The sequence below is a fragment of the Cydia splendana genome, chromosome 22 (assembly GCF_910591565.1).
Source record: "Cydia splendana chromosome 22, ilCydSple1.2, whole genome shotgun sequence".
In the NCBI taxonomy this organism is placed as follows: Eukaryota; Metazoa; Arthropoda; class Insecta; order Lepidoptera; family Tortricidae; genus Cydia; species Cydia splendana.
In genome coordinates, this window is record NC_085981.1 from 1,521,465 (window position 1) to 1,547,536 (window position 26,072).

At 37.7% G+C, this 26,072-nt stretch overlaps 1 protein-coding gene across 3 annotated transcripts in view; it reads right to left on the reverse strand.

Moving 5' to 3' along the window:
- Nucleotides 1–552: 552 nt before the first annotated feature.
- Nucleotides 553–26,072, reverse strand: part of LOC134801580 (uncharacterized) — a 42,058-nt gene continuing 16,538 nt past the window's right edge. For all 3 annotated transcript variants that reach the window (XM_063774194.1, XM_063774196.1, XM_063774195.1), the window contains exons 5-13: nucleotides 14,967–15,066; nucleotides 12,434–12,809; nucleotides 11,959–12,089; nucleotides 11,042–11,250; nucleotides 10,313–10,480; nucleotides 8,297–8,479; nucleotides 6,208–6,408; nucleotides 2,904–2,975; nucleotides 553–1,146 (exon numbers count right to left, since the gene is read on the reverse strand). In XM_063774194.1, the coding sequence (XP_063630264.1) occupies nucleotides 740–1,146; nucleotides 2,904–2,975; nucleotides 6,208–6,408; nucleotides 8,297–8,479; nucleotides 10,313–10,480; nucleotides 11,042–11,250; nucleotides 11,959–12,089; nucleotides 12,434–12,809; nucleotides 14,967–15,066 (1,847 nt within the window). In that variant the 3' untranslated portion in view covers nucleotides 553–739. The remainder of the gene's footprint in view (nucleotides 1,147–2,903; nucleotides 2,976–6,207; nucleotides 6,409–8,296; nucleotides 8,480–10,312; nucleotides 10,481–11,041; nucleotides 11,251–11,958; nucleotides 12,090–12,433; nucleotides 12,810–14,966; nucleotides 15,067–26,072) is intronic.

The following is a 26,072-nucleotide window of genomic DNA, read 5'->3' on the forward strand; positions in this document are numbered from 1 at the left end:
AAATGTAAGTGCGAAGTGGCTTCACGTGAAATATCCTATCACGCTTTCAATATTTTAGACAATAAATCATACTTAATTCAACGTTACTCAATATTCAACGCTACTATCACAAGCCACCACACTCCTATTAAATAGACTGTGATCCATCATAACATTAAATATTTAAATAAATATTAAAAATACATACGTATTACAGTCGTCGTTATAAAGCGAAGCATTATCTTAATCTTAACAGTTTTTAAATACTGCATTTTAATTATTTTTTCCTACATTTCTGTCCAATGTTCAATATTGCATGTCGTGGCTTTAATATTGAGCTTAGATTTTAATCTACATTACAAAACAATCCAGTAAATATTCTCGGATATTCAAGACTTTCTTTTCCAGTTAGGTCCGTTCAGACCCGATTTACTTAGACCTTGAATAAGCTGAAAATCAGACCTTACACAATTCTTAGAATCGATTGCACCAAAGGCCACCATCTGTCACCGTTAAAGCGTTCACAAAACTTCACTGTATGTGAAGTTTCATAGATCTCTGCTGCGTGACGTTGATCAGTTTGGCCCTTAGCCTTGCCGAGAATATCTTGTAATATACAAATCACAGGGAAGCATAAGGTACTGTTGCATTACTAATCAGCCCAATAAAATGACTCGACCAACCAGAACTGGTCTTCAAAGCCGTCAAAGTTAAAATACCCTTCCAAATCCAATATTGAACTCGAACAACTCATGATCATCTACACGTTGTCTTCCTCTTTCTTTCCCCAGAACTTGTCGAATCTCGTGCGGGCCCTGTCTAGCACCTCGGCGGCGGTCAGTCCATCCGTCGGCCCGTCGTTCACTACAGTGGTGTCGACCACTCCCGGAGCGACTTGAGTCGCTTCAGTCGACTTCTTGACGACTTCTTTAAAGTCCTGAACGGGAGTTTCGGGTGTCAGTTGATTGCTATTAACCCCGTTGACTCCGTTGACCCCGTTGACTCCATTCAGTTTGTTCATATCGAGGGCTTTAGTTTCGTCGATGGGGGTGAGGCTGACGGGGGTGGTGGGGGTTTTGTCGGTGCGCTTGCTGAGGCTATTCGGTGAGTCGCTCTTCTTCAGCGAGCGAATGGGCGACATCTGCTGGTGGTGGATTGGAGCGATTTCTGAAAATATTTGATGCGATATTTAGTTAAGTGTAGAGGAAGCTAGAAGAGGAAGTTTCAAATGAGAATATTTTATTTAAGTTATAAAACAAGCTGCCTTTACTAATTTTGAATCTATATATTTGGAACTTTAGATTAGATCGTTGATAGTTTACGTACTTATATAAAATATAGAGGTAGAGGTACATCAATGTCATCAATATCTGATTTGAAACTTCCCATATAAAGCACATACACAAATATATCGAACAACATCTATTTTTATTATATAACAACTTAGCAATTCTTTGAGTCAACATTGATGTTCTACCTATATTTGGTGTTTCTACTTAAATACTTACTTCTCCACATCATAAGTACATTATGTAGCACAGTACTTATGTGCCTACTGATATAGATAATATATTAAATTATTATAATATTAAATATACCTATGTTAATTTTATAAATACTCAGAATAATCTAAGAAGATAATTCGTTGTAAGTCAAGAAAGAACTCTATACAACATGCGTCTCTCAAAGGGAGAACCAGAATCAGAAACTATATCAAGAATAGTAATTTTTAGTAATTTCGTAGTAACAGACATGCAAGCTAATTTCTATAATGGTACTATTAGGCTTATGAGATGAAATTAGCTTCAAAAAATGTACAATAACATATTTCTACCGTTTTACTTGGAAAGAGACGGACCCAGTCTTATGGAAGCCCTTATTAGCCTTTCATGTAATTTTTAAAGTCAATGGTTATGACTAATTCATTTCTGAATGTAGGTAAAGATGTAATCAAAAAGACGCCAATTTAATTAATAGCAGAATCTGAACATATTTTATCACAAATGTTCAACAAAGTGTAGATATTATAACAATATTTTTGGAATAAATATGAGCCAAGTCATTAGCATCTAGAAAATTAAATAATCAGTAGTATATCTTATTATTGTTTATCCTTTCAAACTAGCATCTTTCCGATACCTATGACTACCAAATAACTATTAAATCAAGTCAGTAGCCTAACGACTTAACTTATACTAAGTATGTTGACTAAAAACAAATTATTGATATGACTCAGTTGACTGAAAAAGTATTTAATGAATATTGTTGAACACGAATGATGCTGAATTGACTCAATTCAATAGCCAGGGCAGGCGGCATGCAAAGTGAACTGACGTCAGATGTTCAATTTGATTGTCAAGGCGTATATCTGTGATCAAATAAATGACAAGCACTCTATTTTTTACCGTCCTAGATAACTTGAGAATAGAACGTTTGCCAGATCCTGCAATTCTATTGGATGACTGTAAAAAAAACAAATGTTTTCTTCTAAATAAAAAAATATGAGCACGACATTCATTTGGAACAAACATACTCAACCAGAATGTCAGTTTTTTTTAAGGATCACAGGTATACGATTGCTAATTGAGCATCTGAGAGCCAACGATGAATCGTTAAAGTGCCAAACAAGTGAAGTGCACGCAAACATCGAAACAGACACACACACGGACAAGTGGATACATACGTGTTCGACGCCTCAGCAGAGCACGGATAAATGAATAAAAGCATTTCAATTATTGGATTAACACAATTTAATCATGAACTATCGAATAAATATAATTATATAAAACAGATTATAGTTTTCTGGTGTCGATCGTGTGTGGTGCTTATGTGGCAGTGATCTCGTGACTTTGTCTGAGAGTTCACTGTCGCATGGTCTGTCACACTGTGTGGCGATGACTAGGCGATGGCGGTGGTCGGCGTACCTTGGGGCTTGGGTCCGTCTTCTGCCACCGACGCGCCCTTAAACTCTGAGCTAGGGCGCTTTACGGTCTCATCTGAAATGTGGTGAGCGAGTTGTATGGCCGGTGACGTGAAACGTGAGTAAAGTTACGTTCTATGTCCGCAAAACAAAATGGCGTTTGATTTTTTTAATTTGCGCAATGTGTCTATGGTCGAATTTTCGCGCTATGCTCTGTGACAAATGCCAAAATGGTTGCGTTTAGTTTTTGCATATTATTTTTGACCTGTAGCGGCCCACAATGCAATATTTTTGAATGTATCAAACTCGTATCAAAGGTATTACAAATGAAAACTGTTCCATTTCATAATGATTTAATATTTGTACAAAATGGGTAGCAGGGTAGCCTTTGAAAAATTGCCCCCAGCGTTTTTGGGTCGAAACTATAATCAAACGATGCCCTTTGAAGAGGTAATACCCTGCACAAAGTTTCATCCCTCTGTTACCCCCTGGGAGTGAAAAAAAAACCCGATTAACCCCAAAACTGTTTTATTTATTTTTTCCTAAACTATGAAAGTGACGAATTTAAAATTTTGTACAAATATTGATGAGACTAAAAGCCATATATTAAAAAAATATGACCCTCATAACCATTTAAATTTTGTAAAAAAAAAAAAAATTAATCCCTCTGTATAACAAGTTCGACTCTTGGTACACACACCATTTTTTTTTCAAATATGAACCAATTTATATTGTACATCATACAAAATTTTCATCGACGTAGCCCAGAAGGAATATTGCGAAATTAAAATGAATGTACTATTTAGTAGGCACTACTCATTATAGAAAACGTTAGTATAGAAAAAAACCAAACTCTAGCTAGAAGAAGCAGCACCCCCTCATTTTGTTACACTTATTATGTTGACAAAATATGCCAAGTTTTGTAATCTTATCTCAACTACAAGGGGGTGTTCAAACACTTTGTATTTTACAAAGTTGTATGAAATCCAAAATATAATTTATTATTATTTGATTTTTATGTTACTAGTAGTTTTCACATTATTTGAAAGTGTTATTTAAAAGTTATTAAGTAAAGAAACATTTTTATTTCTATTTTTTACGATTTTTTTAGGCGAAATTCAATAAATCTTACTTTTGACAAATTCACAAAAAATAGAAATAACACTGTTTTTCTTCTTCAAAACTTATAAATCACATGTGCAAATAGTGTGAAAACAGATACTTAAATAAAATTCTGAATAAAAATACTTTTTTTTCGGGTTTCATACTAACATGCAAAATTTCAATTTTTTTGTAGTTGAGATAAAGTTACGAAAATTGGTGTATTTTATCAGCATTAGGTATAAGTGTAATAAAAATAAGGGGGTGCCCCGTCGGAAAAAAACAATGTTTTTTGAACTGAACCACCCTATATTAGGCTCTTAGTAGGAGTTAAATGAATAGTAGGGACCAAAGAGCCAATTCATATTGATTTCGCAATGTTCCTTCTGGGCTAGGACGATGAAAATTTTGTATGATGTACAATATAAATTGGTTCATATTTGAAAAAAAATGGTGTGTGTACCAAGAGTCGAACTTGTTATACAGGATGATTATTTTTTTTTTTACAAGAATTTAAAAAGGTTAGGTGGGTCATATTTTTTTAATATATAGCATTTAGTCTCATTAATATTTGTACAAAATTTGAAATTCGTCACTTTCATAGTTTAGGAAAAAATTAATAAAACAGTTTTGGGGTTAATCGGGTTTTTTTTTACCCCCAGGGGGTAACAGAGGGATGAAACTTTGTGCAGGGTATTACCTCTTCAAAAGGCATCGTTTGATTATAGTTTCGACCCAAAAACGCTAGGGGCAATTTTTCAAAGGCTACCCTGCTATACCCTTTATGATTGGAGGTAGGTAACTATAGATGGTCAAGCAAATCTTGTCAGTAGAAAAAGGCGCGAAATTAAAATTTTCTATGGGACGATATCCTTTCGCGCCTACATTTTTCAAATTTGCCGCCTTTTTCTACTGATAAGATCTGCTTGACCCAGTATAGTAGGTACCTACTAGTTAGGACGTGGGACGAGACAGGTTAGGTATATGCTTAGATTGTTTTGTGGACATAAGATAAAATAAATCAAATGCTCAATAAGATGATCTGAAATTAAACAATGTGATGTCATTCGAAATGGATGACGCTGTTTAATGAGTTTTGTGTTCTAATCTAAATACGAATGATCGTGTGTCTTGAGTCAAACGGGTGTGTGTGGCAAGCTCTACCGTTATACTAGTGTTTCTCTATTTTACTAATCACACATCATACAATGAATGATAGTTTTACCTGGCATATTTCAATAAAAAAATCTTCTTAATAGAAAAAATGTTCTGGCTATTTTAGATTTTAGTTTTATTAGTACTAAGTTTTTCAAACGATGGACCGTCATAAAGATCCATTTATCAATATATAAAAAAAAATTGGTAAGGAAACATCTCTCTCTTTCACGAATCAAAGATTCGAGTAAGTAAATGAGACAAAACGTGGTAAAGAATTTAAAAAAATATATTTAAAAACTAATGATATGAATGTGTAATGGCATGGTTGTCTCTGGTTTATTCTTGTCTATTGAATTACTTATTTTACCTACATTATGGGCTAAAGGTTTTATTTTAAACTAATTTATTTTACCTACCTGTAAAGAGTATCTTCTTCGTAAATAAAAATAAGATTCTATTAAAAATCTAAGGTCTACTTAAGTACCTATTTACTTGTAAAAAAAAAGATTTAGATAGAAACAAAAAAATGTTACATTTATTGTATTGTAGCTAAAAGAATGGCGTTTGTATTCGTCTTATAGGTAACAATAGTAAGTTTGTATGAAATGAAAAAACTTCAGGCTTAAAAATATGTAGGTATATACAACTTATATCGTCTACTTATTAACAAATTATCATCTACATCCTGAAAAACCGTCACTAAGATTAATTCAGAAAAAGATACTCTTTTGTACAGAACTTATCGAAGTATGTGAAACTTTTTTTACGTATTCATTCTTAGTTACACAAATCGTATAACAGTCTCAAAAGACCAAGCGCAATATTCGAAATTAAGATTCTCATGTTTTACTTTAAAACAGTCAAAATGTACAATCAGCTGCAGATATAGTTGACCCCCCGCCCTGCGAACAAATGCTGCGGGGTCAGTTATCCCTGCAGACTGTACACGCTTATTCTATCTTCATAACGGTTATAATTATAACGGTCGTAAAATCAGTTCCACGTCTAACTACACTTGCCACCTAGCACCCTTAGAAGGCCTAACTCACCGCTCTTCACGTTCTGAGTGACCGTAAATGTCTTCCCGGTGTCGAGGGGTACGGTCCAGTTGACCGGATCCGGCGACCGCATGTTCATCTGCTCGGGAGACTTCACCCGGGTGGGCTCCGGCGGGGACTTGACCACGGGTGAGTCGTCGAAGAAGTGATCCTTGGCGACGGACGCGCTGCGGTGCGCGGGAATGTCGTCGTCTGGAAGAGTCGGCGGTAATGTCGGTTATACAGCGCTTATACGGCTCTTATACAACTTAGTAGGGAGCTAAAGGATTATTTGTGATGGTATTTGTTGTGTAGTTTTAAGGGATTGTGTTGACGTTAGGTGAATTTAAAGGATTTCAACAAGTAGTCATGCCTACTTGAATATGTGATATTTATATAATAAGTAATTGCAGATAAGATCAGGTAGTCTATGTGATCTAATGGCAATAATGGGTGATATTTCATATTTTATCATTGTAGGTTTTCAAATACATGAAGAATAAAACAAATAAAACAACGTTTTAAAAACATGTCCTAAAGAAACAGATTGAAAAGTGAACGGTTTAATTGCAGGTTTCTAACTCTAACACTTATGTCACTCTGTACCTATTGATAAATCAGGATGATATATATATTTACTTAAAATGGTGCAATTCTTAGTACACACTTCTGTATGTGCCCCTAAATGCATATGGATTGGTCATCCTGATTTATTTAAGTAGGTACCTACCTAATAAACAAAATACGTTGCATGCAAAAAAAAATACCATTCGTTTATTTTAAACATTTGTGAATTAAATAAATCGTTATACCAGAACCAGATGTGTCTGGTTATTATATTAGCCAGCCACAAATGTAATATTGACTGAAACTGCAAGTTGTTTTGCTGGTACCATAATCATTATTAATAAAATGACTCGGACAAAATGCCCAAAAGTTTGAAAGATTTTTAATTACATTATTTAACCTGAAATTATCTTTATATCTCTAGACATCTGCATCTATATTCTTATACCCTTTTAAATTATTTACAGTTAACGTTTCCCCCAAATATAAATCTATGGTGACGGTGCTCGGGGTGTGACACACGGACGTAGGTACAAATATTACGACTCTTATATAACGCTTGCTCAACTTTCATTCAGGGAATTTGTACCTTATGTATTAGTTTCAATTATGAAGTTTACTTGTCGCCAAACGGTAATGAAATATTAGCACTTTAGTTACAGGCAAAGTTAAACTTCGTAATACATAAGTTGTAAAAGAACTTATAAAAGCTGTATAATAGCGGTATAAGGGTCTTATAAGGCTGTAATCAGCCTAATATCACCATAACGATAATATAAACTCATATTACGCCTTAGCTTTGAATTTTTTATAAAGTTTGTATAAGTCCGTATACAACAACTGCTTTGGTAAGGTTCAATTTCCATAATCACTTAGTAGAGCTCACGTTAAATAAGAATCTGTCACACGGAGTGAAGCCATTCCCAATCGGTGCTGTGACCGACGTTGCGTTGACGCAGACTTGATATCTCGACAATTTTGAAACCAAGCAACAACAAGCAACAATCATGCTAAAGCTTCAAATCAGAGAACAAGGCATGGAATACGATTGCGTGACTTCAGAAATGGACTACTGCCTGAAAGTAGAACTTTAAAATAAATACACGCCTCCGTATTCATCAGTATACATTCCAAACTCATGGCAAAATGCTGGTGTTTCAATAGATGACATTATTTTGTCAATTTTGATGAGGAACAAACTTAAACTTAATCAAGTAAGTAGAATAATTCAGAAGCATAAAAAATATTTAAAGTAATACAGAATATTAAAAGTTCATGTCCTAGTTTGTTTCTATAATATTTTTTCCCGGCACACTCGCCGAGGATCTCGCAGCAGAATATAGAAAGCAGGTGTATGTTTTGAAAAGTGATAACAGCCATTGAAACACCAATTTCACGAACTAAGTCTGTCGCAGAAAACCGATCATTTAACGGGCCCAAGTCCTTCACGACAGACAAAACAAAAAATAAAACAGTACAAAAGCCGGATCCACACAAGAGAGCGTCGACGCAACAGTCACAGGTTGGTACGCACCCAATTTTATGCCCACTTTCGAAATGCTCCGACTGCGGCGGCCCCGGCCCGGCGTTCCTGTGGCCCCATTGACCCCATTGACCCCCACTGTGACCCCATTGACCGGCTTAGCCGGCGCCGACGGCGACCGTCCGCCCCTCGAAGACCTAACTCTACTACTAGCCCCTCTACTCAACGGCAAACCTACAGAAGAAATTTCTACTGAACATGTTTTTGCATAATGAGAATTCGCTCTAGGTTCTATTTATGAGATGTGGAAGATCATAGCTACTAGCTTAATTATAAATAATTTCATGGATTAGGGGGGTGGTTGGAAGGTACATAGGGTCTGGCAGTCGCAAAAAGTTCTACCACGACAAACTGGAAAAATTACCTATTGAAAAAATAATCGACGTATGTTATTTTTTCCTGTTCATTACTGTAAAACTTTTAGTGACCAATGAGCTCAGCGCAGGAGCGCCGCAACAGTACATCGCGAACTAAATAGACTACCCATCTTTTTAGGGTTCCGTACCCAAAGGGTAAAACGGGACCCTATTATTAAGACTTCGCTGTCAGTCCGTCCGTCCGTCTGTCCGTCCGTCCGTCTGTCACCAGGCTGTATCTCACGAACCATGATAGCTAGACAGTTGAAATTTTCACAGATGATGTATTTCTATTGCCGCTATAACAACAAATACTAAAAACAGAATAAAATAAAGATTTAAGTGGAGCTCCCATACAACAAACGTGATTTTTGACCGAAGTTAAGCAACGTCGGGCGAGGTCAGTACTTGGATGGGTGACCGTTTTTTTTTTTTGCTGTTTTTGCATTATGGTACGGAACCCTTCGTGCGCGAGTCCGACTCGCACTTGCCCGGTTTTATTTCTAACTGTATTAATTATTAGAGAGGAACGGGTAATCTCGCGGGCAAGATACTGCCGCGGCGCCCCCGTAGTGAGCCTATACAGACCCAATGGATTTTAAATGGTTAATTTAAGTAGAGCTATATTCTCATTATAAAGACCACATAGGATAGGGTACAAGCATCAGGCAGGAGCACAACATTTGTTATTTTTCTATACACTGAAGAAGTTTCAAGTCATTCTCTATGATAAATAGACAAGTAATGTTAGATAAATTGATAAACTTCTAAAAGTATGACGTATTTAAAGTTATATTTAATGGATAGAGGTAATAGTATTTAGACGTATCACAGGGATACTCCTGTTTCTGATTATCAGAGAGGCAATTGATCATCAGAGACAGATGCAGTAATCAACACAAAATAATTAGGATTTATTTCAGTTGAGAAATTATAGGTAAGTATGTAGTTAGAAGTTCAAACACGTGGCTGAGATTTTGTTAGGAGTAGGTTCAGGCCGCGACACATTATCTTTAATTTGTTTAAGACTATGCGGTTATCAACTGTCAATAAACTTGAACTTAAGTAATCGGGCGGACTTCAGGACTATCAGTCCGGCTGCATTCACCTTGCAAGCTCTTAAAAGTCGTATGCAGGGCCTCTCAAACTATGCTGGGGCCCATGAGCACGTAAGAATTTGGGGCCCTTTTGGAAAGTAAAGAAAGCTAATTAGAATTATTATGGGTAATCAAATATGCTGTTATACTGTCTGTCCTTCGGGGCCCCCTGAGGATGGGGGCCCTGGACACGGGCCCCGTGTGCCCTTATGGCAAAGACGGTACAGGCCGCGTAGCCAACATGCCAATCGCTTACGCTCCGTATCGATCGAAACGCAACTGTCACTATCGCACTAATATGGAAGAGTGATAGAGAGACAAAGCGTTTCGTTGTCGAAGCGATAGCGATTGTCACCTCGGCTAGGCCGTCGTATGTGATCGACATCCTACGGATATTGTATATGTGTGTAAGCCTGTAGGGGTCGTTATAAGTAGAGCGACGGAGAATACACAGATACCACTGTCTCTCTCAGCAGAAAGTGCAGCTGGCTACAATAGGAAGGGTCAGGATCGGGGACTTTTATACGCTTCTAAGGATGAGCAAGCATTTTTACCAGTAGGCTTGACCGGGCGCGGCGCGTCGTGTCCGTTGGTGACGGCGCCGGGGCGCGCCGGCGCGGCGTGCGCATGCGCGGGCGCGGGCGCGGGCGCCGGCGCGGGGTCGGCCGAGCGCGGGCGCCGGCGCGGCGAGCGGAACTCGCGCGGCTCGCCCGCAGCCGGCCCTGGAATGTGAGGAGTGGTGCGTTCAGATTTGACGAAGTCATTGCGAACGAAACTGTCTACTGTCCGTAGTCCGTAGGTATGCAAACTGATAAGCGAAATTAGCGAACTGTACTTGTACAATACGTAGTACGACGTTCAGTGCGCGTGCCTAAGTTTAAGTGGTTTCACTGACTGGATATAATACCTACCTTATCTTTCCCCTGGAAATTTTGTTCTCAATCAGCATGAACCCAAAGGGTTTGTAACATCAGAACCAATTTAGGACCAACCAACGTTTGGCGTAATCGCAAATACAGCAATTATTATAAAGTCATTGTATTTAATGCTGACGCGAGAAATGTGCGATGCTTGCATTGTACAGATACAATGGATGTTAAAGCTCGTGTACAGCTTTTGTGCTGATTAAATTGTAAAAAATACTCATTATCTTCATTTACGTATAAAAATTGTGAAATATTTGAAATAATGTACCTATCTATCTTACTTAAGTATAGGAAGACACAATTATCATGATTTCCTCGGCCGAATCGCTAAACCAGCAAAATGCAAGTAGTTCTTACCATCCTGGGCAGCCCCCTCATCGAAGCTGTGCCCCTGCATCTTTTTCCTCTGTTTCTGCGGCGAGGTCTTATGAGGCGAGCGCTCCTGCGCCTTCGTCTCCTGCAACTTGGCGTGGATGGACTGGTGCGGAGCTGAGCGGAACGAGCGGTACTTCTTTGGCGAGTGGTTCTTTGAGTCCTTGCCGTCTTTCTCGTCTCGTGGCAAAGCCCTGGAGAGAAAATGGGATCTAAGAGTTCGTCGCAGAGATTCGAACGCCGATTTGAGTTGCTGACTGAGATCAAAATCTGAAAATGGGTATATTTTTACATGTTTCCCATCTGATGCCTACCTGTTAGAATAACATGAGAATTTAAGTGTACACGCATTCGTTTATACTTCTACACTTTCGTCTTTTTAAATCAGTTATGTTAATTGAGTATAGTATACTCAACTGTTATACAAATTCCATGATCATAAAAAATAGGTACATAATTTAACTTCTTGATTTTTTTGCCATGCTTATGTCAACCTACTTCATTGCTCTTTCGATAATGGTCATATAAGTTGTTTATAAAGGTGCTATAAGGTTACAAGACCTAAGGCTGATGATAAACTAAGCTACATGGCATGTGAATCGGCTCATTGCAATAAGCCATCCTTATGCTTTATATCAGCCTTATTGCAAACTTAAAAATATAAGCGTATCCGGTTCGAAGGACCAGAAGCAACAATATAGCATATAATATAGTATAGACATATACTTCACTCTCAATATAGATAGAAATCCAATTGTTTACATTTGCTTAGAACTCACTACTTCAATCTTTGTATATAACCTCTTAACTCTTCACGACATTATACAATCTATTTGACCTCTATACAACTCTTATCCGACTTTTACTTATGGTCCTCCGTTTTCATTCAGTGCATCACTTACTTGTGATTGGTGGAAGCGAGTGATAGGGCCGATAGGGAGGACCGGCGGGAAACCTGGTACCAGAGCTCGATTTGCTTATTGTATAGCTGTGTGATGTGTTCTGGAGCCAGCTCGGTCCCCCATCCGCGGTACTGTCGAATAATGGCAACATTACAAGCATGAACGACTACTGCGTGATGTCTCAATGGTATGATTGTAACCGTAGTTTTATTTAAATATTTTCAATTTTGCGTTTACGTTATTTTAGATTGTTTTTAGGCTGCTATTCTATAGGTGCAGGGTGTTCATTTCATGGTTAAAAATGCCGTTGGCAGTTGGATTACGAATTAGTTCCAAACAGTTCCCTTATGATGCAATGGGAGTTGTGTTATTTATCTTTGTATTCTCTCAGAGGATTCTTCGCGTACGTGTTGAGTGCTTCGCCTCGCCTGGCATTGTGAACGATGAAGTGAACATCCCCTGGAGAGTCGCGGACCTTGTACTCGCCGGCGCGCTTGCGGAGGTCCAGCACCTCGCGGTACCAGGAGTCGCCCTGCGCCAGGCCGAGCGGCTGCAGGCCGGCGGCGCGCAGCGTGGTGGCGCTGTCCTCGGCGGCCGCGGGGGGCCCCGCACCACCCCCCGCCCCCGCCCCCTTCGCCACCTCGGGCTCCCTCAACATCCTCTCGCTGGCCTCGTCAACCTTCCCTTTCCCCCTGCATTTCGTAAACGTCCCTTTAGACGCCTCGTACACGTACTGAGAGAACGGTCTAAATTTCTTTTTGTACTCGCTTTTGTAACGTTTCCTATTATCTTTGGAACGATCCTCCCCGTTGGATATGAAGGCCGATAGCGCACTACGGAACGTCGATTTTCTGCAAAATTCCATTTCATGTCTTAGACGCCTGGATTGAATTTACGATGATGATGCGGCAAAAGAAAGAGCTCGCGCCGAGCCAGGTTAGTAAGGAGACATGCTTCAAATAATTGCTAAGCTCGCATGGTGAGGTTAGGATGCCAGTCCTAGAAGAGTCTAGAGGGAGCGCCGGCCGCCCGCCGGGCCCGTGACCGACGCTACGTACGTGTTAAGGTGTTGTTAGGTGATACATCGACATACAATAATCTAACAAAAATTTTGATGAACGTTCACATCGACAAAAGTGCAAGACACAACGATATTGATAAAAAATGTAACTATTAGCAGTCATTCCGGACTAGTGTTAGTACTAAACGGCCTAAAACCGCCACCGTGTCGAGAGTTGTAAGCAAATATCAAAAACGAAATTTAGACTTGTTCTGCGGTACCCAGTAGCATATTGAGAGAAGGAGATAGGGCAGAACAGGCGGCGCGGGGAGCCTCTTATACGATCTTTATAGCGCTTGTCACAGTAGCACTGTACACTAAGCACTAACAACGCACTATTAGCGCACTATATAGCTATTATACGACAACTATAGCACTAAATGGTAGCGATGTAATCGTATTAAAGGCTCCCCGCACGCTCGGGTTAGTAAATCAGTACACAAAGCTAGACATATAGAATTGAAAGCTACGGTAGTGATTATTCTCTTTATTTTCTTCACCTGAAAAAATTTGGGAATTTAAAATATTACTTTTATAAAAGAAAAGATTTTATGTACATGACTTGGTTAGGAAATAGATTTAACTGTTTTGAATAAATATAATACATGAATATGTCCGGATATAAACGGGTTTTTAATATAAAATAAATACATTTATAATGTTTGCGTTATAAGTGTGTTGTGGTTTAAGTGTTAATAGAATTTTGTGTTAAATTTTGATTAATTTTGATTCTGGGGTAAGTATTGACCCAGTTGTGACTTCAAATGTGTTCAATGTGGTTGCAAATAAGCTGCTTTAGCAAAGCAAAGCTTGTTTGATGGTTTGATATAAATGACATAATACTGATGAAGATACGTGGGTAAGATATAAAATAAATTGTTTCTTGTAAATTATAAATACTCAATAAAATTTTGAAGTAAATTTAGCATGCGCATCACAGAAAATGAATAAAATAGTTATTCATATTGCTATGAATAAAACTAATATCTAATAAGTCACAAGACTAACGAATGAAAATATACAAGAAACAATCTAAATGTATGACAGATGGAATATAATGAAAGCATATATTATAAAAATAGTATTAAGCTGAAGCTACAGGTCAAGAAATTTGTGACAGAACAGAAGTTTTTAGTTCCAAGGTGATTGTCTACTTCATTATGTGCAAATAAAAAATGGCACAAAGTAACACGAATAAATAAATAAAACTATATTTAATAACAAGGAAAATGTTGCGACGGTAACTTGATGCCATTTTCGTGATTTTTTAATGGAGTAGACAATTGGGCGGCGCAGGTGACGGGTTGTTAGTCATAAATACGAATTATTAAAGTAACTAAAGGGGTCATATAACAGTCATATAAAATATAACAAGTTAACAGTGCATTCTGGTTAGACTATTAATAATTAGTCATATTAATTATTTTATAGCTTTTTACTATTGAAAATCACATATGTACCTGATTACTTTTAGTTTCAAATGTAATTAGGTGTGGATATATTTAAATATTACCATAAAAATGAATAATCATAATGATTACGTAAAACAGTCCTTCAATATTAATTAAACCCAGCGCTTTGTTTATTTGATTTTCATGTTACATGATTTTCAACCACATTAAACCAGATTCTTTTATTAATAGTTACCCAGACTGTAATTATATTTTTTCTATTAGATTCAACATCAGGTAACTTGTCACAAATATCAGGGACTGATGACAATTGATTATCAACAAACCCTAATCGACAAATTAAAATGCGACGGAATATCACTTCATTATTGCCATACATTATTTAAGTTTCGTTTGGCGTTTTCTTTACACGATTGTCACTTGGCTAGGCTCCCAGCGCGCCGCCTACTCTAACGACCTATTTTCCAGATTAGCTGATGTTGAACTAATCATGGGAGTATTTTCGCCTTCGTATTTAAAACCAACTGCGGACTGACCTCTGCACACCGGGCTTCTGTCCGTTCCAGAGGTAGTCCTCGATGTAGCGGCCGTCGTGCTCGTCCGCGTGGTTCATCAGCGGCTCGGCTTCTACGTGACCTGAAAGTCGTATAGTAGTCGGGTAAATATCTTGATAGTTTAAGGATTTCTTAGTATAGTGGTCAGATAACTATCTTGTTGTTCAAAGATTTTTTAATAGACACAATCACAATCGAATAACGGTTAACGTACATATAGACAAACAAAGAAACTAGACGAGTAGGGATGATGACACATGTTGAATTTTATAACAAAATCTAGTAAAATAGATAGCAAATGAGCAATTTATCACAATAATGTGGATATTAAAATAATATATGAAAATAATACAAAAATACAGGACCAGAAAGTTTCAAAATATAAGTTTATTTTTAACTTCCAAAAAGGAAATAAGTAAGGATACCATTCGATTCCTTACATTTTATCCAAAAAAATATTGTATGGCAACTATATGGATGGATGATGGTTATAGTGTGGACGCTATTTATACTGATTTTTCCAAGGCATTCGACAAAATTTGTCACTATACGCTATTGTCTAAGCTTTGGAGGCTTGGTATACATGGCGACCTCTTTCGCTGGATCAAATCCTACGTTGAAAACAGGAGTCAGGCGGTTGTCTTGTTGGGCTATCAATCTCAATGGATGTCTGTCAGTTCTGGAGTGCCTCAGGGCTCTCACTTAGGTCCTTTGCTTTTTACTCTTTATGTGAATGACATGACTAATCACATCCAGAACTCTAAAGTATTACTTTACGCAGATGACACAAAGATTTTTAGGATAGTTAAAAATATTAGCGATTGCGAAAAATTGCAAGATGATTTAAACAACTTAGTTAGCTACTGTGAAATAAATAACCTGTTTCTTAACTTAGATAAATGCAATGTCATCACTTTCTCAAAAAAGAAAAATGTAATTAATTATTCCTACACTCTATCCGGTAAAACCTTAAACAGAGTAACCGAAATCAGAGATCTCGGTGTGATTATGGATAGCAAACTCACTTTTATCCCACACATTGACAAAATGCTAGCAAAATCATACAAACAGTTAGGATTCATTATGCGTGTTGGCAAACCATTTAAAAGCCGCCTAACATATAAAATTCTTTACAATAGTTTTGTTCGAAGTCACCTTGAATTTTGTAGCTCAGTATGGAAACCTTTTTACAAAGTACACATTGACAGAATTGAGCGACTCCAGAAAAGATTTATTAAATCACTGGCCTTCAGGACTGGACTAACCTATACCGCTGACTATACTGATACTTGTAAACGTCTAAATATACAAACTCTTAGTGACCGTCGTGATGCTAATGATTCCGTTTTGCTCTTCAAAATTTTCCGTTCACAATTAGATGCCCCTATTCTTTTACATAAAATCTGTTTTAGAGTTCCGCGAAGACGAGAGCGCCGTTGTCGTAAAAGAAACTTATTTTCTATACCATTCTGCAGGACTGGCTACGGTAGAAACGTATTCATTAAACGCGCATGTAAACTATTTAATGAAAACCTTAAACTTAATGATGTAGACTTCTTTCACTGTACACTAACACAACTTAAGAATGCATTTAAATATTGAATTTAACTAAATTTATAACTTGCTTAACGCACTTAAAATGTATTTTTGACAAAGTATCAAATCATAGATTTACAAATTTCTAGTATATAGTAATTGCAATAATACAAATTAAGTCTTTCTCTTATATAGTTAATAGCCACGGACCTATTTATATGTTTTCCTGTTATGAAACTATAGGTCTATTCTTATTGTCTTTAAAATATGTTCATAATCCATGTATGACTGTTTGTTTCTGAATAAATAATAAAAAAAAAAAAAAAAAATATACATAAACGCAATATATCACCGACAAAAAGACAAAAACGCAATTTTCTTATTTTGTCCATACTTCAAGATAGACTCTCAGTGACCTTGACGTCACGGTCACTTATCGTTTTTAACCGACTTCAATTTCATAGAAGGAGGAGGTTCTGTATTCGGTTGTGGCTATCTTTTTTTTTTTTTTTTTCTATGTACGTTCACCGATTACTCCGACATCCGTAGTCCGATTTGAGTAATTCTTTTTTTGTTTGAAAGGAGCTACCTCCGAGTTGGTCCCATTTTAATTTGGTTCTGTTCTGATGATGGGATCCATGAGGAATTGAGGGAACTCCTCAATTTTAAAAGGCACATGCATGGTGTTTTGGGCGTTTTCTTAAGCAACTCGAGCATTTTCTCCCGAAAACCACCAATTTGATGAAGTAGACCTGATGATGATGATTATTTTGATGATAATGATGATGATTTCTTTAAATGTAAGTATGTTAAGCGATTACTCCGGCACCTGCGATCCGATTTGAGTAATTCTTTTTTTGTTTGGAAGAAGTTACCTCCAAGGTGTTTCCGTATTATTTTTGGTTCTGGTCTGATGATGGAATCCATGAGGAATTGAGGGAACTCCTCAATTTTTAAAGGCACGTGTTAAGTAATTTCGGGGTTTTCTAAAGTAACTCGAGCATTTGCTTCCGAAAACCACCAATTTGATGTACTGCAACTGTAGCCTTACCACGAGTTTGACATTGACATATTCGCTAACGTCTTATGCATCTAAATGTAACTTTTTATGCATCTCGCTCACATTAAGGTTAGTACAAGCGAGATGCATAGGAAGTAAGTTACACACATGCTAGCGAATATATCAATGTCAAACTCGTGGTAAGCTGGTAAGGCTACTGATCGGGGGTTAGGAGTTAAGGGGTCAGGGATTAAGGGGTCGGGGAATGGCGGTTGAAGGGTTGCTAGTTCAGGATCGAGGGATTCCTGGATCAGGGGTTGATGTGCTGTGAGGTTGAGTGATCGGGGGGCTGAGGGATTGGGTCAGTGGCGGGGCGGGCGGATGGATTTAGTTGACAGGAATTATAATTTCCCAGACGGACTCGAGAAAATTCCTGATTTCTATTTACTAAAGTAATAGGTACTTACACGAATTTAGTGTTAAACATGATCTTGTTTTTCATTCATGCGTCGCGCTCTTAACAATGCGTTAAAACTAAAAATGGAAAAATAAAAACTTTTTACAAAAAAAAGCAAACCGACTTCAAAAAGGATGAAATAAAATATTATCCTTTTTGAAGTCTATGCGTTACCAACTGATATGTTTGAAGTCGGTGCCAAGACAAGTAGTAACAATAACTATTATAAATGTGTAAAGAAATATGTCTGCCTCTTTGTCGCCTTTTCATGGCTAAATAACTGAACCGCCTTAGGTGAAATTTGGCAAGAAGGTAAATTCCTTGAATTTTTTTATATTTTCAAATGTAGTCCTCTGGATAAGGGACGGGAAATAACTCAGTCCCAATCCCACACTTGCGTGCTATAGACTGTTCGAGCATTAGTAAGAAATGCTCTTTAAAAAATACGACGGCAAAAAAATGCATTTATATTTACACTAATGTGCCGACAAACATGGTACAGACTGCGCCAAGAAGGTTTGATCGTGTGTTCTGAGGTGTGTTCTTAGGTCCAGTCGACGTCAATGATATGTTTACACTTTTGCACCTTACTCCTTTGTAATAAGGCGAAAAGTGTAAACATATTTTTAACGTCGACTGTACCTACAGAAAGTACGTTCATTGTCGTCGTGTAAGGCAATCCAACGTAGGTAAATCCTTATCGAATTGCACCAAAGTCATGGTATGCTTAAAAATTGGCTTGGCACCGACTTCAAACATATCAGTTGGTAACGCATAGACTTCAAAAAGGATAATATTTTATTTCATCCTTTTTGAAGTCGGTTTGCTTTTTTTTGTAAAAAGTTTTTTGTTAAGAGCGTTTTGCGAGTGAAGTACGACTGTCGGAGTTTGAGTATCATTTCTGACTTTTGTATTGCTTTAATGCAATGGGTCCCATATAGACATTTGATCCTAAAAACAAACCTGATGGATTGATACCATAAATGAAAATTTGTCATCTAGCCTATTATAGTTGAATCATCGAGAGCGTGGAATTGCATATGTAGTAGTATTGTTTGTTTACAGGCATTCTATATTTGAATTTTCTAATTTCTTGTACTATCAGCATACAACCACTACAAATGCAATTCCATCTTCTCGATAATTCAACTATACAGAAGAAAGAACCATACAAGAGATTTCAAATAGTGAATAGAATCAGGCGTTACTTTGCGGAAATCCATATTAATTAAAACGAAAATATTACTTTGCTAATCCGCGAAAAGATCTTTTCGCGGATTAGCAAAGTAATATTTTCGATTTAATTTTTTTTTTAACAAAAGACTTTCAATCATAAAGAATAATGATATTGATCTGTCGTCGAAAAATGAAAGCTTGAGCGTTGCGAGGGTTTCAAAGCACGAGGGTTAAACAAAATTTGCCCCCGAGTGAAACACAAAATTTTTCACCACACAAACACCGAAGCAAATACCTATTAAATGTAAAATATCAAACAAAATCAAACCAAATCAAATTCAAATGAATGTTATTAAATATTTATCATACAAAATTATCATTTAAAAGTCAATTCTACCAGCAAACATAGGAAAACAACTCAAAATTTTAATTTGATTACATTGCCTCACATGTGAATTACTGATAGCAAAGTGCAACTTTGCTTTACTTAAGCCTTTCCGAGCTGGTGTGGTGAAAATATTATTAATCTGCTGTATCACGTCAGCATCTATGCGGCATTTTTACCTAAAATAATATAAATATTCACAATATCCCCGATAAACGCAATTTTATATTATCAATAAATTATAATTATATTTTATCATAATCATAACATTATGATAAAATAGGCACTAAATCATATCAATATAATGTGTTTTCAATGAGAATCTAAAATTCACGGAGTAATATATTACTTACATACATATGTTGTACCTTTCAGCTTCCTTCAATAAAACATTGTCATTGTCAGTACCTATTACCGTAAAATGGGGTGAGTAGGGTCAAAACTGAAATTCAAACCTCGATAACATTTTATTTTTACATATGAAAACTGAATGGTGTATATAATAAGTGTTCCGGACGTTTGTATTTTAGTTTTTATTTTATTTTGGGTAGTTCCATTTCATAACTTTGACGATAAAGAGGAAAACCCACCTCACCCCGTAGTGCCTCGTATTTGGCTCTCACCCCAAATACGAGGCACTACGGGGTGAGGTGGGTTTTCCTCTTTATCGTCAAAGTTATGAAATGGAACTACGGTAATGGTTTTCATACAAAGGTGATTTTGGAAGATTGTTGGATCAATTTTTTTTTTATTATGCGTATTACTATAGCTCCATTTTAAATTGGAATACATTATTTTTGTAGCAGTAGCCTTAAAATCCCTCCTCACCCCCCTCTCAAACCTTCTCTCCCCATTCATAACCCGCCTCTCCCCGCGAGACCTACTCACCCCGTTTTACGGTACACATTTCTAAAGCATTCAAGAGATACAATCACAATACAATAATAGGCCTGTTTGTTGTAATAAGGTTCACTTTATCTATTTTGGGTTTTTGTATTTAAATAAATGAGAAAGACGTGTGATCTTGTACGGGTTTATTAAGCGACTAAAGGACAGATATAAATAGAAAGAGAAGGCGGGAATATACTTAAACAGGCATGCATAAGGTTCAAATTTAACACAACATACCGCCCACCAAAAGGACACTTACGTCCTTTTCATAACTTCACAATAGTACAATTTAACTTCAATCAAATTGACATTACAAAGTTTCAGTATCAACGGGCAACGCACATAATTTTGATATAGATCGTTTCACTACAGCACTACCAGATTTAACACTGTACACTCTAGTAAAACCGTCTTCAGCAGGATGTTTGTCCATGATGCGGCCCAGTGACCATTTTCCTGGAGGTAAGTTATCTGTTTTGATAAGTACTATGTCCCCTATTTTAAACTCTTTTTCTTTTTTCAGCCATTTAGGTCTTTGTTGCAGTCTGGATAGGTACTCATCTTGCCATCGACGCCAAAAATCTGCCAACAGTTTCTGCGTGAGCTGCCAGCGTGACAAGGTATGTATTTTACATTCTTTATAATCTGCTGCTGGAACAACGATAGGGGCTTCACCTATTAAGAAATGTCCTGGGGTGAGTATTTCAGCGTTTTCAGGGTCTGAGTTATCGATAGGACATAGGGGCCGGGAATTCAGGCAAGCCTCGGTCTCGGAAAGTACGGTCGTCATCTCTTCGAACGTCAAATTTGTTGTCAGAACTCTCTTTAGATGGTATTTTACGGATTTGATGCCGGCTTCCCAAAGGCCACCAAAGTTAGGGCTGTAAGCTGGAATGAAGTGCCACTGTGTGCCTTCGATAGCAAGTGTCTCTACTATTGGTCCGGTAAATTTCAATTTAGCTTCATTCCAGGCTTCTACAAGTTCTTTGTTAGCGCCTACGAAGTTTCTACCCTGGTCGCTACACAGGTGAGTACATTTTCCTCTTCTAGCGACAAAGCGTTTGAATGCTGCTATGAAAGCTTCTGAGGTAAGGTCTCCAACCAGTTCAATATGAATTGCTTTGACGGCCATGCAGATGAAAATAGCTATGTACGCCTTCACAGTTTTTCCTCCTCGGCCTTTGGACGTCAATATCTGGTATGGCCCTGCAAAGTCTACTCCACTGTGTATGAATGGTCTCGAAGGAGTGACTCTCGTCTCCGGTAAATCTCCCATGAATTGCGGTTTCGACGTAGCATTTTGTTTTGCACAAGTAAGGCATTTCTGTATGTGTCTTTTGACTAAGGACTTTGCTCGTAATATCCAGTACTTAGAACGTAAGTAGCATAGCATTTCAGCCAAAGTGCCATGAAGCGTTCTTGTATGTGCATCAGCAATTATAAGTGGCACTAAAGAGTTCTTGTTTCCCAGAATGATTGGATGCTTTCTGTCTTCATCTATATTTGCATATCTGAGGCGACCGCCCACCCTGAGGAATTTGTTATCATCTACGTATGGGGCTAGGGATCTTAGGGAGCTCTTTCTTTTTACTTGTTTATTTGATGTCAAGCGTTCTATTTCTTCTTGATACTCTTCTTGCTGTACCTTTTTTATGCAAATATTCATGGCGTTTTGTAATTCCATTGTAGTTATATCCTTATCAGTATCATCTGGATATGTCTTGTACTTTATGAATCTGAGGCAATAGACAATACTTTTAAGTAGTTCAGTTAGGTTATCAAAATCTCCAAATTGTGTAGTCAATGCCTTTTCTTGTTTTTCCAGGTCTTCAATATTCAGGTAAGTTTGAATTTTCTGTACTTTTATTTCTTCATCTGTTGTGAAATCTTCTTGTGTACTAATATTTATTTCTTTTTCAGATAACCAGCTCGGGCCGTTCCACCACAGATTGCAGTTCTTAAGTGTGGTCAGCTTCATCCCTCTTGAAGCGATATCTGCAGGATTATCTTTAGATTGCACATGGTACCAGTGTTTGTTGTTCAGGTTCTCGACGATTTCTACGACGCGGTTGGCTACAAACGGTTTCCATCTATTAGGTTCTCCACAAAGCCAAGCGATTACTATCGAAGAGTCGGTCCATGCGAACATGTTTGTTGTTGGTATTCTCATCGCTTGTCCAATCTGTTTCATTAGCTTAGACAGGAGTAAAGCGCCACATAATTCTAAGCGTGGGAGGGAGATAGTTTTCAAAGGCGCTATTCTCGTTCGTGCAGCGATGATTTTGGTTGTTATTTTGTTCGTGCTTTCAACTCTTATATATACGACGGCAGCGTATGCGCGCATAGATGCGTCGCTAAATCCGTGTATCTGTATATTTTCTTCTTTTTCCCTTTCAGGTACTTCTTCTAGATGTCCTTCTTCAAGGTAATCATTAATACCTTTTATGTATTCTGTTTTCAGGTTAGGCGAACGCTTAAACCTTCTTTCTAGTTGCATGAATCTCTTTGTAGCTATTTCTTTTGTATTGCCATCAAGTACTTTAGGATTCTCAGTCTTAAATGGCAGCTTCACAATATATCTTCCTTCTTGGTTTCGAGTGACTGTTTTTTCATATATTTCTTCACATAGCTGTTCTTCCTTGGTGTATTTTCTTTTAGTGTCTGGATCTATTTCCCATAGAGACTTCAGTGTATCTTCTATATCGACTTGATGGTGCATGACGAGGTAAGAATCTTCTTGTGATGTGCTATCACTCTCTCCAAAAAGAATCCAGCCCAGGTCAGTTCTTTGTGCGCATGGTGTACCTGGTGGACCTTTGACTAGGTCTGCTTGCAGAATTCTAGCGTATACTCGGACCCCTAGCAAGAGATCTATGGGTCCCGAGTTGTTGTAATTAGGATCCGCTAGCTGTAATCCTTGTAGATGAGGCCATGGTTGTTGAACAATATGCTTTTTGGGTAACTTCTTGGTCAGCTGTTTCGACATTACATAAGCTTTAACCGGTAGGATAAATGTTTTATCCCACTGTGATTTTATTTGTAGCTCACAGACGTGGTTGATTTCTGTTTTCATGGGACCCAAGCCCGTGATGCTTCCTCTTACATGTCGTCGGTCAAGCTTTAGTAGTTGAGCTGCTTTCTCGCTTATAAATGATTCTTCGGAACCCTGGTCTATTAGCGCGCGCAGTGGAATGATGTGACCTTGATTGCTTCTTGCTTCCACCACAGCAGTCGCTAGTAGTGCTGATTTCTGTCTAGTATTGAGATGTAACGCGATCACTGTGTTTGCTTGCACTTCTTCTATGTCTTCTACAACATGTAATGATGAAGCCAGTGGTTGTGAGGGACTCGTAGGGGCCACAGGCTCAGTCTGCTTTAGTTGATGTAGAAGGGAGTGATGACGTCGGTGACATATTCTACAGGACACAGGTACTCGACATTTTGATGCTGAATGCCCTGGTACTAGACAGTTGTAACATAAGTTGTTATTCTTGACATATTCGCTTCTCTCCGTAGGTTCCATCTTGGTAAACTCCTTGCAGTGACATAATGTATGACTTTCTTTACACATTACACAATTCCTGTTCTCAAAGGTAGGTGTGGCAACATGGCATGTACTTCGCTCCTTGTTTGACTTCACTTCCTTTGTATTATTCGTCAGTAGTTCCAGCGTACGAAACTTGGCCTCTAAAAACTCCTTAAAATCGTTCCACTTCGGTAAGGGTTCAGAGTCACTCTTATACGCATGCTCTTCCCAGTCTTTATGCGTCTCTGGGTCCAATTTCTGAACAAGCAAAAATATCACAAGTGGATCCCAAGAGTCAACAGAAACATTCAGGTTTTGAATGTTATGTAGACACTCTGACGTTGTATCTAAGAGTACTTTCAGTTGAGCAGCTGATTGTGTGGTCATTTTACGCTGGTTAACCAGTTTCTTTAAATTATTGTTCAAAATTAATCGTTTGTTGCCATACCTTGTTTTCAGGATCAGCCATGCTTGTGAATAATTATCAGACGTAATTTGAATGTGCCTCAGTAACGACGACGCTTCGGCAGTAACACTTGTCTTCAAATAATGTAGCCTTTGTACGTCACTTAACATCTTGTTGTTATGCACGAGTGAAATGAATAAATCCTTGAACGCAGGCCACTCTTCATAACTTCCACTAAAAGTAGGTAACTCGATCCGCGGTAAACGTACAAAGTTGTTTTGTGTTCCTGCCATAGCATAGCTTGAGTTAGCAACAGAAGTTTCCATCAAAGTCTCTTGCACTAAACTTGAAAGTTTATCCGACAAATCTCCTCTGAGTACGTTGTACAAATCTTCGTAAATAAAAAACTCTTCGTTCAAAAAATACGGCAAAACACCCCTTTGCTCCGTAGGTGTAGCCTTGACTAATTCTTGGTGGCTGTTGTTAAACGTAGCCCAGTATTCGTCAATCATTTTAATCCGAGACTCGATGTAACCCTTGGTTAATCTCTCTTTAGGGCATTTCTTTAGGTTAACTTGTGTTTTCCGAAGCACTGTAGCACTATCTTCAAGCAGGGCGAGTAATTGTTTTTGTTTTTCAGTCATTGTTAACGATAAAACACTGCAATTTCACGTACAAGTCTATAAAACGTCGTTATAACTTTTGCAATAAAACTTGTTAATAATCAAATAAACTCATTAGGTTTGAGGTGCAATTCGTTAGCATCTGGCGGCTCCTTATCTCTGGAATGCGGCTCGCTATTGTTCTCGTTGCCGGGCGGCCGGTGTCCGATGCACTTATTGATCCGGTTCGATTGCGACCATATGTTTGTTGTAATAAGGTTCACTTTATCTATTTTGGGTTTTTGTATTTAAATAAATGAGAAAGACGTGTGATCTTGTACGGGTTTATTAAGCGACTAAAGGACAGATATAAATAGAAAGAGAAGGCGGGAATATACTTAAACAGGCATGCATAAGGTTCAAATTTAACACAACAAGGCCTATTCGGATTTCGAGATAATCACAAGATCTTGAGACGATTTAGAGATCAACTAGATCTACATTAGATATCGACTAGATGTGACTTGGATATCTAAGTCATAACTTGTCGAAATCGTTCAAGAGGACCTCCAGAATCGCGGAAACGTCAAATTTGACATATCTATCTTACAAATATCTTTAAATTATCCGTATCGTAACTTGTTGAAGTCTAGTAGAAATCTAATTCATTTTCCGAATCGAGCCGTAAGTCTGCGCCTAGTCTGAGACTATTCTGCCCTCCTAAGCTAAAAAGCCGTATTTGCAGTCAATTTGTATGAAAACTGAATGCAAATACGGTTTTTTAGCTTAAGAGGGCAGTATTACTATGTTACTCAGTACATTGTAGGTAATACATAGCTTGGCCTTCAGTTTTTTACAACTATTATATGACTAAATCGATTCCGAGAACCATTGTTACCTTTTAGAGGTTAATGCCAGTACTTTGTTAGATCAAGGCCATACTAATGCACCTTTTTCTGGATTATGCTGTAATGCTACAGGAAATACGCATTTTTTTTGTACTAACAATGAGTAAAATTTCTTGTAAAACGGTTGGACGTTTTGATATTTTTATTAGGAATTATTAAATTATGTTTTGAAAGATAAGATAAGGATGAAAACAAGTCAGT